Below are 12,739 nucleotides of genomic sequence, written 5' to 3' on the forward strand. Positions count from 1 at the left end.
ATGAACATCAACATGTTGCCATCATTGCCCAGGATGAAGAGGATGAGAAAACTGTGTGTGCTTCCTTTACAGAGGGGTATCCAGAGAGGCCTGCAGAGGTAATATCTTAATGTTGCTCATAGTTCTCTTCCTACTCACATTTCTTACCTTTCTGGTGGAATACAGTGTGACATGAACATCAACATGTTACTATCATTGCCCTCCTGTTGCAACAACAAACAGTAACCAGAAATTTGCCAGTGGCGTCGTTCCTAATGCAAACGTCCAGAGCTAGATCTGCAAGAGGACTGGGGTCCATTTCACAAGGCAGGTTCGACAAACTCTGAGTCTAATTCTGAACTCTGAGTGAATCTACTCTGAGATAGAAAACTCTGAGTTTCTGGTTCCACAACAGCTGATCTGGGTCAGTTAGATCTACTCAGGGCAGTTTCCCCTGGAGTTAAGCACGCGCACCACAACTGTGAAAAGCTAGCATCAATGGAGCCCTGATTCAATGAGTAACCATGGGAACAGGGAAGAGGAGGCTCTGACTCTTCACCCCACTACAATTAGAGATCTTAATGTGCTCACACAGCAATTTTGAACATGTTTCCCTTTTTTTTCTGTCAGTCTAACTTCTAGTCTTAATGTCCTGTTATAGTTACTGACAAAACACCTCTCTGGGAGGATCTGAGTTTGTCTTGTAGGTTCCTGGGGATCGGTGAAGTAGGTGGCCTGCTGCTGTGCTCCTGTCCGACACCAGCTGCTACGGCTTTGGATTGTTGCCGGGAATGGCCTGCTGGTTTCTCCTTAACTGTCGCCACAGCGCCAAACTTCAGACTGCGTCTGTTTCTCTCTCTCTCCCTTTCTGTGTGTGTGTGTGTGTGTGTGTGTGTGTGTGTGTGTGTGTGTGTGTGTGTGTATATGTGTGTCTGTGTGCGTGTGTGTGTATCCCCCCCCTTCTCTCTCCCACTCTCTCTCCTCTATCTGTCTCTCTCTAACCCCAACACAGTCGAGACAGATGTCTGTCTAACATGAGTCTGGTTCTGTCCGAGGTTTCTGCCCGTTAAAGGGAAGTTTTTCCTTGCCATTGTAACTTGCTAAATGCTGCAAAGTCCTGTACTAATGATGGATTGAGATAAGATAAGACTCCTTATCTTGTCTTGATGTTGGGTTTCTGCTAATAGAATTTTATTAACATTTACAGGTCTAGACCTGTAAATGTTTTTGTAAAGTGTCTTGAAATAACATTTGTTATGATTTGGCGCTATACAAATAAAGATTGATTGATTGAAAAAGAAAAGCAACACTGCTTTCGCCATTTAACCATTTAGTCGACACTGAAGCATTAACACATTTCCATCTTTTTTTATCAGAGCAACTTTTTAAACATTACTGTTTTTCAGTCAAATCCTTGGAAAATTTAAAATCAGTAAGTGCTCTTCCTAAATTTGCTTTATAGTTTAACTTTTGTGTTTTCTTAAATTCAGTATACGGACATTGGATTTGTTAAAATATACTGTGGGTTCTCTATGTGTTCAACTGAAACAGCATTTCCTGTTTGCAGTGTTAAAAGGAGATTTTATCATTGTATGTTTCTAAAAAACACACACACACACACACACACACACACACACACACACACACTGAGCAGATAACACATCTTTTATACTCTCTTTTCTTTATGTGCATGTTTGGTATTGAAGTAATCCAAAAGTAACCCGAAGTAATCAGGTACATTACTTTGATATTGTGATTCTTAAAATGAGTTACTGATTACATCTTTAACAGGTAACTTGTAATTGTACTGGGGTCAGTTTCACAAAGCAGTTTCAATAAACTCTGAGTCCAACTCTGAACAGTGAGTTGATCTACTTTGAGATAGAAAAATCAGAGTTTTTTAGTTTCAGAACAGTTGATCTGAGTCAGTTTAATCAACTCAGAGTAGTTTCACCTGGAGTTAAGCTTGTGCAGCCCAACCATAAAAAGCCATCATCAATGGAGCCCAGATTCAATGATACACCATGGAAACAGAGAGAAGAAGGGACGCATTTTTTCAATCCAATTCAACTAAATATTATAACATGCTTATATAAAGAGTCCGAGCGTGTTATTTAAAAAACAAAAGCAACACAGCTGTAAGAGAGGGAGACAGCAGGGGGAACATTGCTGTTCAGGTTAATGTATTTCTCATATTTCCCATATTTCTCTGTTTTAGTCTTTATTTTTAACGTGATCTAAAAAGATGGAGTACATTGTTGTAAGGAAGATGAGGCGGAGACACCGGGAGAGTATACAGTATAACACCAAAGGTTCTGCTATTTGGCCATGACAAACCAGGAGTGCAGGTATTCTGAATGGATAAGTTTTATGTACGAAGTTTGTTTTTACAAATTTATTATTGTACATAGGAAAAATAGTATTTTCACAGGAAATTACTGTAGATTAATTTGACTGTAATTTTAAGGTGTCTGTCTGGAAACTTTGCTGCCAGTGCTCTTACTGTTTTATTTTACAGATTTTTTTTTTTTTAAATTACATTGTGGATAAAGATGGTGTTGTCCACACAGCACCAGTGGAGTGTGGGTAGGAAAGGTGCAGCAGGGATAAGTGAGAGTGAAGATGTGTTTAAAAACACCAACATATTGTTAGAAAGAGCTGTTATTGGTTGATGAGGTTGGAAACAATGATTCAAACATCAGCCTGTCAGTTGATGACCTCCATGATCTGCATGAACCTACACAAGCTTTATTTTTATAACCTTGTTGCAAAACATCATTACAAAGTGTTTTACAAATCATTAAAACAATAAAGAATGTGATTATGTTACAATAACACAGTAAAACATGCAGAATAAAAACACACAGTATAAATCTTTCAGGGCCAAGTCAACAACATCTACAACTTACAGTCAGAATGATTTATAATGTGACTTCATTTTATGCTGCAGCTTACACTTCATACATTTTGTCAAACACACAATGAGAACAGAAGGAAAAGATAAATTAGGTCCTTAAAACAAGCATATCTACCACTAAAACAGGACATTGGTTATAACCATAGAATGTATAAATCATAGACTTTGTCTCCCCAACATCACCCGTCTTTTCCTGAAACTGTGAAATGAAGCTAATCCGGGGACGCAGCCACGTGAAGCTTTCTGTCTAAATGTCATCAACATTCACTGCTGGTTATCATTGCTCTCCATTTTGCAACAACACGGAGCAGACAGAAACTTGCCAACAATGTCTTTTCTGAAGAAAACTTACAGAGATAGATCTGCGAGAGGACTCAGCCTGGCAAATAAAATTGCCAGGCTGTGAAAATTTTCATAGGATATAAATTCATTTATAATGGGAAAAATGATGGCTGGCAGGAACATAAATGTGTAAATAAGCAGCACCAGAACCAGAATTCCAACAATTTGTCGTTTTTCATCAGAGGAGACTGAGACAGAGGGAAGGACAGTAATGAAAAGGACAGAAGGTATCACCCAGACCACGACACAGACGGCCACAGAGATCTTGATGGTTCGTCTGAATCTGTACCACAGTGGGTGGGCGATGACCAAGTATCTGAAATACAAGAGGAACAAACTTTCTGTGAGGAAGAGCAGGACAATACAGACACTGGAGCAGGAAACACACAGATTTTAGACAGATAGTTACCTTTCCAGAGAGACACACACCATGAAGCCAGCACTTATGAGTAGAAGACAGAAGTAGATACGATACGCAATTCTAAGAAAACCAAAGTCTTCAGGCTTTGACTCTATAGCAATCAAACAGCAGAGCTGAAAGAGGTCTGTGATGAGAAGGTTGATGACGTAGATCAGAGCAACGTGATCCTTTCGTACCTGCAGGAAAATTTGTAAAAGTAAAGAAACAGGTGTAAACATGTTTTGGAGAATAAGCCATGTATGTTTTTTTCATAAAACTCTGATTTTCTTGTTCAAGAAAAATTTGTGACTCACCGGATAATTTAAAATTAACATCAAAACTTACAGCAGCTTTTTTAAAACAACAGCTACATTGCTGTTTTGTTCCATGGCTGTTTGCTCTGCTGCTGTTTTGGTTACATTACCCGCTAGCTTTTGCGTCTGTTACACTGACACATGTTGTACTGGAGCCCTGTCAATAAGCACGGCTATGTTCTGTGTGGGCACCTTAGCTGACACAGCTTGGCTTGGCGTTTCTCTTGCATATTCATTTTGCACAATTCCATTGGCAAGACAGGGTTGTGTTAAAATAAAAAGAGCTTAGGCCATGAGTGTTTATGTGGTAAAATATAATGATAAAATGTAATTTTGTTTTACAATTTTATATATTTGTTTTTCAATATATAACCTTACAATGCTGTGTGCACATCTGGCATGGAAAATTGCCTAGTCTTCCACTTCCTCACAGTCACAAAGATGCATTTAGGTACCTAAACATGCTACCTTTTGAGTTTACGTGAATCGGTACTTGGTACTTTTGACTGAATTTGGTCGGTACCTGTAGTGTCATTTCAAAACATTTTTTTAAAAAGATGGATTAATGTCAGAGGAACAGTCTATTACTAATGACGTGAAATTTTCATACTTTGTTTTCTTTAAATACAAATTATAAAAAAAATCTTCCCCCCATAATTATTTGTTTTTTTATGCTTGTGCGAATCCTCTTTTTTAATGCACCAGGCCATGTTCATTGGCTTAAATCTGCTGATGAACTTGATATACAAAGAACAAACGCAGCTGAGGGGAATGGTGGTAGTTTGGTGTCACACATAAACCAAAATAAATCATTTGACTTGATGCTGATACTCTGCTTACAGCAAAGGGATCACAATATATTCAGGGTTGAGCTCCAGGAATGTCTGTATGATGTTTAATGTCAACTTGACACAAGATAATGTCAGATTTCATATTAGGTAAAAAAGGTATAAAAGTACATTAAGAGGGATATTAAAAGATAAAAATCAAATTAAAGTTACTTCATTATTTACCATGATTTGATCAAAGTAAATAAAAAAAGATTTGTTTTACTTATATCTTTCCTTTTCTTCCTCAGCGGTTCAAGCACAAGTTCTACAAGTGCATAAATTAAACTCAAGTCTGGGTAAACATCAAAACAAGAACCCAACCCAGATCCAGATCTTCAGTAGACAGACTCCCTGTTCAACAGAAACATGACATACACTGTAAAAAATTACCAGGATTTCACAATGTTTCACTGTATTTTCTCACAGTAAATTGCTGTATTACAACTTTACAGGACTTAACTGTAATAATTACAATATAAGACTGTAATTTTAAAATTTACAATAAAAACAGTATTACTACAGTCAACTGCTGTGATATTTGCAGTTTCAATTATTACCAGGATTTTACAGCATTTTATTGCATTATTTCACCATGAAATGCTGTATTAAGACTATCCACTGCAAAAACACAGCAAATTCCATGAACTGAATTGTGGGACGTGCAGCAGATTTTCAACATTTTCAAGGTTGATGCCACCAAAGTAAGTTTAACATATTCTGTCAAGTTATTGTACCCTTGTTTTCCACCTTTACTTTATCTACATATTGTCATTTTGAACTGGTGTGAAGTTCACCATATTAATTCCTCTTTTCTCTGACGCTTTTTTATTTGCTTTTCTGACGCTTTTTTATTGCGGCCGAGGCGCAGTGACTGCTTGGTCTGGATGATCCATGCCAGCGCGGAAAAAGTGTGCTGGAAAGACCCGGTAGTGGAGACGGTCGGAGCCTCTGTTACCTCAGCAACCAGGAGAACAGACTGACCATCGGGGCGCGCATCAGAGGCCATGAAGCGCGTCACCGTGTGTGCTTGTGTCTATTCACACCTGCATGAAAAATCCGCACCAGTGTGGGAAACAAACCCTGGTCCGTTTAAAGTGGACCAAAAAGTCCAGGTCTGAATACGCCCTAACAAACCCTGGTGCGGACCAAACAACCGGACCGAGACCCACTTTTTGAGGTGGTCTCGGTCCGCTTCCAAACGAACTCTGGTGCAGTTCGCGGTTCTCGGGTGCAGGTCTGAATACAAACCAAGGTCCATCTGAACTAACTACAGGATACATGCGCCTTTTGGGCCTATAAAGCCACCGTAACCTAACCGTCTTTGGTTCATACCTGATCCTCCGTCTTCTGTTTAGCCACGCTGTTGCTAACATGTTGTGGGTCAGGACACGCAGAGCATAGCATCTCCTTGCTTCTTCGCTGTTCCAAAATTTGAAACGGTGTTGTTAAGCCTGCTTTAAAGGAGCTGCTCTTGAAACTGAAAATGATTTTGCAGCTCTAATAAGAGCACAAACTCACATGTTTACCTCCATTTCTGGGTCTGTATTCTGTGTGCCGCCTTTTGTCAGTGCTGTTTAATGAAAGCACCAATTGTCACACACGTGGATGTGTTTACAGAATATAGTCCACTTGCAAAATGTACAATCTGAATACGAACCGCACCAAACGAAAAAAATAAAGTCAGCTTTTGGTCCGGACCAAACAAATGGACCAAAGGACTTTTCTGGTTGGAATACAGCCTTACTTGCCTCTAAGTCCCTTCCTCCACAGATGCATGGGAGAGATACAAGGAACTGAAGAGAGGAGACAAGTAGATTTGTTGTAATATATATATATATATATATATATATATATATATATATATATATATATATATATATATATGTATATGTATATATATATATGTATATGTATATGTATATATATATATATATATATATATATATATATATATATATATATATATATATATATATATATGTGTGTGTGTGTGTGTGTGTGTGTGTGTGTATGTATGTATTTATTGTATACACACACACACACATATAAATATATATCCTAACTTTCAATTCATGAAACATTTAAATGTTTTTTTGCCAGTTTCCCAAATACTGTATGTACTAATACAGACTACAGATGAGGCAATGGTTTAACTTTGCTTCATACTTGTGACCTCACTTAACTTAAAATTTCAACAACTGTTATTTCTTCAAAGATGTTTTAATGTGTTTCACTGGTTAAAGTACATTTTAAAAGTTAAATAAAGTAAGAACAGTTAAGTGATTATGTTGCTACCCTTAAAGTACTTCTTTAACTACAATGACTACACTGTAAACCCCAAAGCTCAAATTACTCAAGCTAGGATTAAGCTATGAAAACTTAAAATATGTTGGTAACTTTAATTTGCTCAAATTTCTGAGTTTCAGTGCTGAAACTGATGATTTCTTAGTAGATTTTACTTTTGTTACTGTTTAAGTAAGCACAAGTTAGAATCATTAGTTTCTGAGACGGTTTTGTAACTGTGAGTGAAGAGGGGACACAGTCCATTTTAAGGTAACCAGTTTACAAGCATATTTCAAGTAAACTCAACTTATCTGGGTTTACAGTGTATATGGTCACTACACTGTAAAAAATTTCACCATAAAATTACAGTAAGTTACTGGTTAATAATTGCATTACTTTCACAGCAAGTTGCTGCAAATATTTTCACAGCAATTTACCGTAAGTAATACACAGTAGTTTACTGTAATTGTTTCACAGTAGTTTACATTAAAACAACAACACTTTACTGTTAATTCACGGTTGCCAGGCCCAAGGAATTACCATAAAACAGGACAAGCAGCCTATGCTGTGGAGCACAACCAGGCAGCCAAGACAAGCAGCCTATGTCATGGAGCACAGCCAGGTAGCCAAGACAAGCAGCCTATGCTGTGGAGCACAGCCAGGCAGCCAATGTCACTGGGCACAGCCAGGCAGTCTATGCTGTTGAGCACACAAAGCCAGCCAGCGCAGTGGCCCATAGACAGCTAGCTGGTCCATGCCATGGAGCACAGACACACTGGCCCTGTGTGGTATCTTAATGTGCATCAGGGTCTCATATCCACAGTGTTGCCTCCTCACCCATGGTTTTCCTTTCGGGTTTTGCAGATTATTGAGTTGAAACAACTGAAAAGTTTAAGTTGGACTGATGCAAAATGTTGATTTGAGAAGAATTAAAATATTTAGTTTATTTGACCTATTAAGTTGTGTTAAATGAACTAGTTAATTTCATTTCAAAGAACTTAATTTATTTAGGTGTGACCAATTGAAGCAATTCATTTAAGTAGGTCCAACTACTTCTTTTTATTAGTTGTACTAACGCAGAATTTCAAGTTGACATGATCCACAAAAATACATTGGAAACCTAATCTGAAAATTTTGAGTTGGATTGATTAAAAAAATGACATCACCTCAACTGACTAGAGATTCCCTTTTCACAGTGTAAGCTGACATACAGTCTTTGTTTCTAACGTGATCTAAAAAAGATTTTGTACTCCTATTATTGACAAAGGAACAGTTTACATCTGTGCTGGGAGCTGGTCCACACGGTGACGCGCTTCATGGCCTCTGATGCGCGCCCCGATGGTCAGTCTGTTCTCCTGGTTGCTGAGGTAACAGAGGCTCCGACCGTCTCCACTACCGGGTCTTTCCAGCACACTTTTCCGCGCTGGCATGGATCATCCAGACCAAGCAGTCACTGCGCCTCGGCCGCAATAAAAAAGCGTCAGAAAAGCAAATAAAAAAGCGTCAGAGAAAAGAGGAATTAATATGGTGAACTTCACACTAGTTCAAAATGACAATATGTAGATAAAGTAAAGGTGGAAAACAAGGGTACAATAACTTGACAGAATATGTTAAACTTACTTTGGTGGCATCAACCTTGAAAATGTTGAAAATCTGCTGCACGTCCCACAATTCAGTTCATGGAATTTGCTGTGTTTTTGCAGTGGATAGTCTTAATACAGCATTTCATGGTGAAATAATGCAATAAAATGCTGTAAAATCCTGGTAATAATTGAAACTGCAAATATCACAGCAGTTGACTGTAGTAATACTGTTTTTATTGTAAATTTTAAAATTACAGTCTTATATTGTAATTATTACAGTTAAGTCCTGTAAAGTTGTAATACAGCAATTTACTGTGAGAAAATACAGTGAAACATTGTGAAATCCTGGTAATTTTTTACAGTGTACTGAAACAACAGCTGTTTTAACAAAAGTAAAATGTACTGACACATCAAACAAGATTTCATAATTTATGATCAGTTAAGTATGAGTACTTTAAGCATGGATGACTTATGGAGTCAATATGATCAGTTTTACACCTTTTATAAGGAAAATTAGCATTTCAATGTTAAGACATTCAGAAAAAGTAGACATGAAACTCTGTTAAAAACATCATTTAAATTAATTTTGATTTAGAAAACATACACATTATTTTTTTAAAATGGTCAGCAGGGAATGGAAAATGAAATGAACAGGTTAATACAATTCTGTGTTTCAGTAGAGACAAATTTAAAGACAGGAAAGATACCTGAGTTAAATTTGAAAATACATTATGAAAGATGACCATTTTTTACTTTGACCCTTAGATCTAGTGCTATACTAAAGCTTTTCCAAAATGAGACATAAGTTTCACACAAATTCCAATTCTTTTATACATTCGGTTCCTGCTGTTTTATTTTGAATGCTGAGTCAAATATCTGAGGCTGAGGTGAAGGGGGTGGTGTTTAACCAGCAGCAGTGGAGTGTGGGTAGCAAAGGCGTAGCAGGGATTAGTGAGAGTGAAGATGTGTTTAAAAACACCAACAGCTCTTTTTAACACCATACATGTTAGAAAGAGCTGTGACTGGTTGATGTGGTTGGAAACATCAGCCTGTCAGCTGATAACAGCTGGGCGTATGACTTCCGTGTTTGCATGGAATTGCACAAGCTTCATTTTTATTACTTAAATGCAAAACATCATTACAAAGTGTTTTACAAAACATTAAAACCAAACCAAACCATCAAATGTGACAATCTTTGAATAAAACAGGAAAATGTGCAGAATAAAAACACATAGTATAAATCTTCCGGGGCCAACTCAACAACATCTTCAACTCACAGATACAACGTTTTATAATGTGACTTTAGTATATGTTACAGCTTGTATTTCATACATTTTGTCAAGCACACAATAAGTACAGGAGGGAAAAAGTGACATCCTAAAGCATTTTTACCACTGAAACAGGACATTGGTTATAACTGAGCTGATGTACAATCTGATAAGTTTTTCTTTCTCTCTGCCTCCATGAAGCTTTCTGTCTAAATGTCATCAACATTCACTGCTGGTTCATCGTTATCATTGCTCTCCATTTTACAACAACACACAGCAGACAGAAACTTTCCAACAATGTCTTTTCTGATGAAAATATACAGAGATAGATCTGCAAGAGGACTCAGCCTATAAGACATAACTGCCAGAATGGTAAAATTGTTATTTAATCTACCCTCATCTACCAGGAGACAAATGATGGCTGGCAGGAACAGAAATGTGTAAATAAGCAGCACCAGAACCAGAATTCCAACAATTCGTCGTTTTTCATCAGAGGAGACTGAGACAGAGGCAGAGAGAGCTCTAAGTGTCCCAACCAGGAAGAAAATAAACAGTGGGAAGGGAGTCATGAAGAACAAAGAGAGGATGAACTCTGCACCTATCAAGCCCCACACTGCATTCCTCACTAACTGATCCACAGTAAATAAAAGGACAGGAGGTATCACCCAGACCACGACACAGACGGCCACAGAGATCTTGATGGTTCGTCTGAATCTGTACCACAGTGGGTGGGCGATGACCAAGTATCTGAAATACAAGAGGAACAAACTTTCTGTGAGGAAGAGCAGGACAATACTGACACTGGAGCAGGAAACACACAGATTTTAGACAGATAGTTACCTTTCCAGAGAGACACACACCATGAAGCCAACACTGGTCAGTAGAAGACAGCCGTAGATACGTTTCACATAACCAAAGATCCCTGACTCAAGAACAATCAAACAGCAGAGCTGAAAGAGGTCTGTGATGAGAAGGTTGATGACGTAGATCGGAGCAACGTGATCCTTTCGTACCTGCAGGAAAATTTGTAAAAGTAAAGAAGCAGGTGTAAACATGTATTGCAGAAACAGTCATGTATGTGTTTTTCATGGAACTCTGATTTTCCTGTTTAAGAAACATTTGTGACTTACTGGATGTTTTGAGAATAACATTAAGACTAACAACAGCTTTTAAATCTGTATATCATTCACAGATAAGGGAAACATTCTGATCCTAATAATAGAAATTACCTAGGACTAGGCAGCGATGTCATTTAATGACATCTGTCTTGGAAATCTGAGCTTTCTGTTCACACATTTCAGAGTTTCTCCTGAAATAATTGGAGGACCTGAGTCTTTAGAAGTTATTCATAACACTAAATAAAACGGATCAAGCAATTTAAACCTGAAGGTTTGTTTGTTTGTTTTCTTCTTTTAAGAATATCTATTACACAAATGGGATCTAGACGGTCATGTAAGTCATCTTAAATCTGCTGATTAACCTGATATACAGAGAAACTGAATAATTTAACTTGATACTGACACTCTGCTTACAGCTAAGATAATCCTTAAATGTTCAGGGTTAAGCATCTGAGAACCATGAATATTTGTATGATTTGTATGATTTTATGTCCATTTTACACAAGCTATTGAGACATTTCATGTCAAGTATTTCAAGATCAATTAAAGGAAAAATCTGTGACTTAATCAAGTCAGCAGCCACCGGTTACTGTCTACCATGAGTGCTCTGAAAAATGAAGTTATTCAATCATTATTTGTTTAAATTAGAAAAAAAAAAGTTTAAGTACAAGTTTTCAAAAAGTGCAGAAGCTCAAATGAAGTTTAGATAAACATCAAAACATGCACCCAAACCAGATCCAGATCCTTTAAAGACAGACTCACAACTCAACAAAAACACGACAGACAGTAAATCAATAAGGTCAGAACATACTCACCAGAGAGTAAAGAGCATAGATGGTGACGAGTGTCAATGGAAGGCCAATAGAGATGATTGTGCATGTTGTAACATGCTTTATAAATTTAATTTTCATGCCATGCTCATTTTCAGTGGAGTTTTCTATGCTGAAGGAGGTGTAATTGTCATCTCCCATTCTTCAGTGTAACCTGAAGTTATAGAGATTAAAAATAAGAAAGATGAGAAAGTCTATGTTTTTTTACCAGGATAAAAGAGGAAAAAAACATTAACACTGTCCATTATATCTGATAGCTTTTACATTCATTTTTATGGCTTATAATATTGTCTCCTTTAAATACTGAATACTTGAGAAGTTTCTGAATCTTACCTACATGAAGTCTCTGAACCAGTGTCTGATGTTTCTCTGTATCCAAACTATCTGCTGGTATGATGGTAACTGACGACTTATACATCTCTTCTAAGGAAGTGAGAATCAGTTTGTTCTGATAATGTGCCCACTGAACGAGGCAGAGATTGTATCACAAATGAACATTTTGTCAGATAAGGAAAACATTAACAAGTTCTTACTCATACACGTTGATAAATGCATACATCTCATTCTCTAAAACATACCTTTATATGAGTTTGTGTTAAATAAGTAGTGACTGCCTTTGCTTGGCTTCAGACCTGTTATTAAAATCAAACAAGGTGCATCACTAAGACTACATGCACACTGTAAAAAATTTCACCGTAAAATTACAGTAAGTTACTGGTTAATAATTGCATTACTTTCACAGCAAGTTGCTGCAAATATTTTCACAGCAATTTACCGTAAGTAATACACAGTAGTTTACTGTAATTGTTTCACAGTAGTTTACATTAAAACAGCAACACTTTACTGTTAATTCACAGTTGCCAGGCCCAAGGAAT

The 12,739-nt window shown here is 37.3% G+C and overlaps 2 protein-coding genes across 2 annotated transcripts; both read right to left on the minus strand.

Annotated features, from left to right (window-relative positions):
* Positions 1–3,244: 3,244 nt before the first annotated feature.
* Positions 3,245–4,027, minus strand: LOC141795252 (G-protein coupled receptor 68-like). The gene is made up of 3 exons (XM_074676066.1): positions 4,010–4,027; positions 3,648–3,835; positions 3,245–3,554 (listed from the first exon to the last, which is right to left on the minus strand). The coding sequence occupies exons 1-3, from the start codon at positions 4,025–4,027 to the stop codon at positions 3,245–3,247; spliced, it is 516 nt and encodes a 171-aa protein (XP_074532167.1).
* Positions 4,028–10,125: 6,098 nt separating this feature from the next.
* Positions 10,126–12,005, minus strand: LOC141795253 (G-protein coupled receptor 4-like). The gene is made up of 3 exons (XM_074676067.1): positions 11,850–12,005; positions 10,757–10,929; positions 10,126–10,663 (listed from the first exon to the last, which is right to left on the minus strand). Exons 1-3 carry the CDS (start codon positions 12,003–12,005, stop codon positions 10,126–10,128), a joined length of 867 nt encoding a protein of 288 aa, XP_074532168.1.
* Between the last annotated feature and the right edge of the window lie 734 nt (positions 12,006–12,739).

This window comes from Halichoeres trimaculatus, unplaced genomic scaffold, assembly GCF_033239565.1.
Source record: "Halichoeres trimaculatus isolate MK-OKI-2021-1 unplaced genomic scaffold, fHalTri1.1 fHalTri1_scaffold_8, whole genome shotgun sequence".
NCBI lineage: Eukaryota > Metazoa > Chordata > Actinopteri > Labriformes > Labridae > Halichoeres > Halichoeres trimaculatus.

Coding starts and splice junctions, on each gene's coding strand:
- LOC141795253 (XM_074676067.1), bottom strand. CDS start 12,005: ATGGGAGATGACAATTACACCTCCTTCAGCATAGAAAACTCCACTGAA. Junction 10,930..11,849: donor TCTATGCTCTTTACTCTCTG/GTGAGTATGTTC, acceptor ATTTTCCTGCAG/GTACGAAAGGATCACGTTGC. Junction 10,664..10,756: donor GTGTGTGTCTCTCTGGAAAG/GTAACTATCTGT, acceptor CTTGTATTTCAG/ATACTTGGTCATCGCCCACC.
- LOC141795252 (XM_074676066.1), bottom strand. Junction 3,555..3,647: donor GTGTGTGTCTCTCTGGAAAG/GTAACTATCTGT, acceptor CTTGTATTTCAG/ATACTTGGTCATCGCCCACC.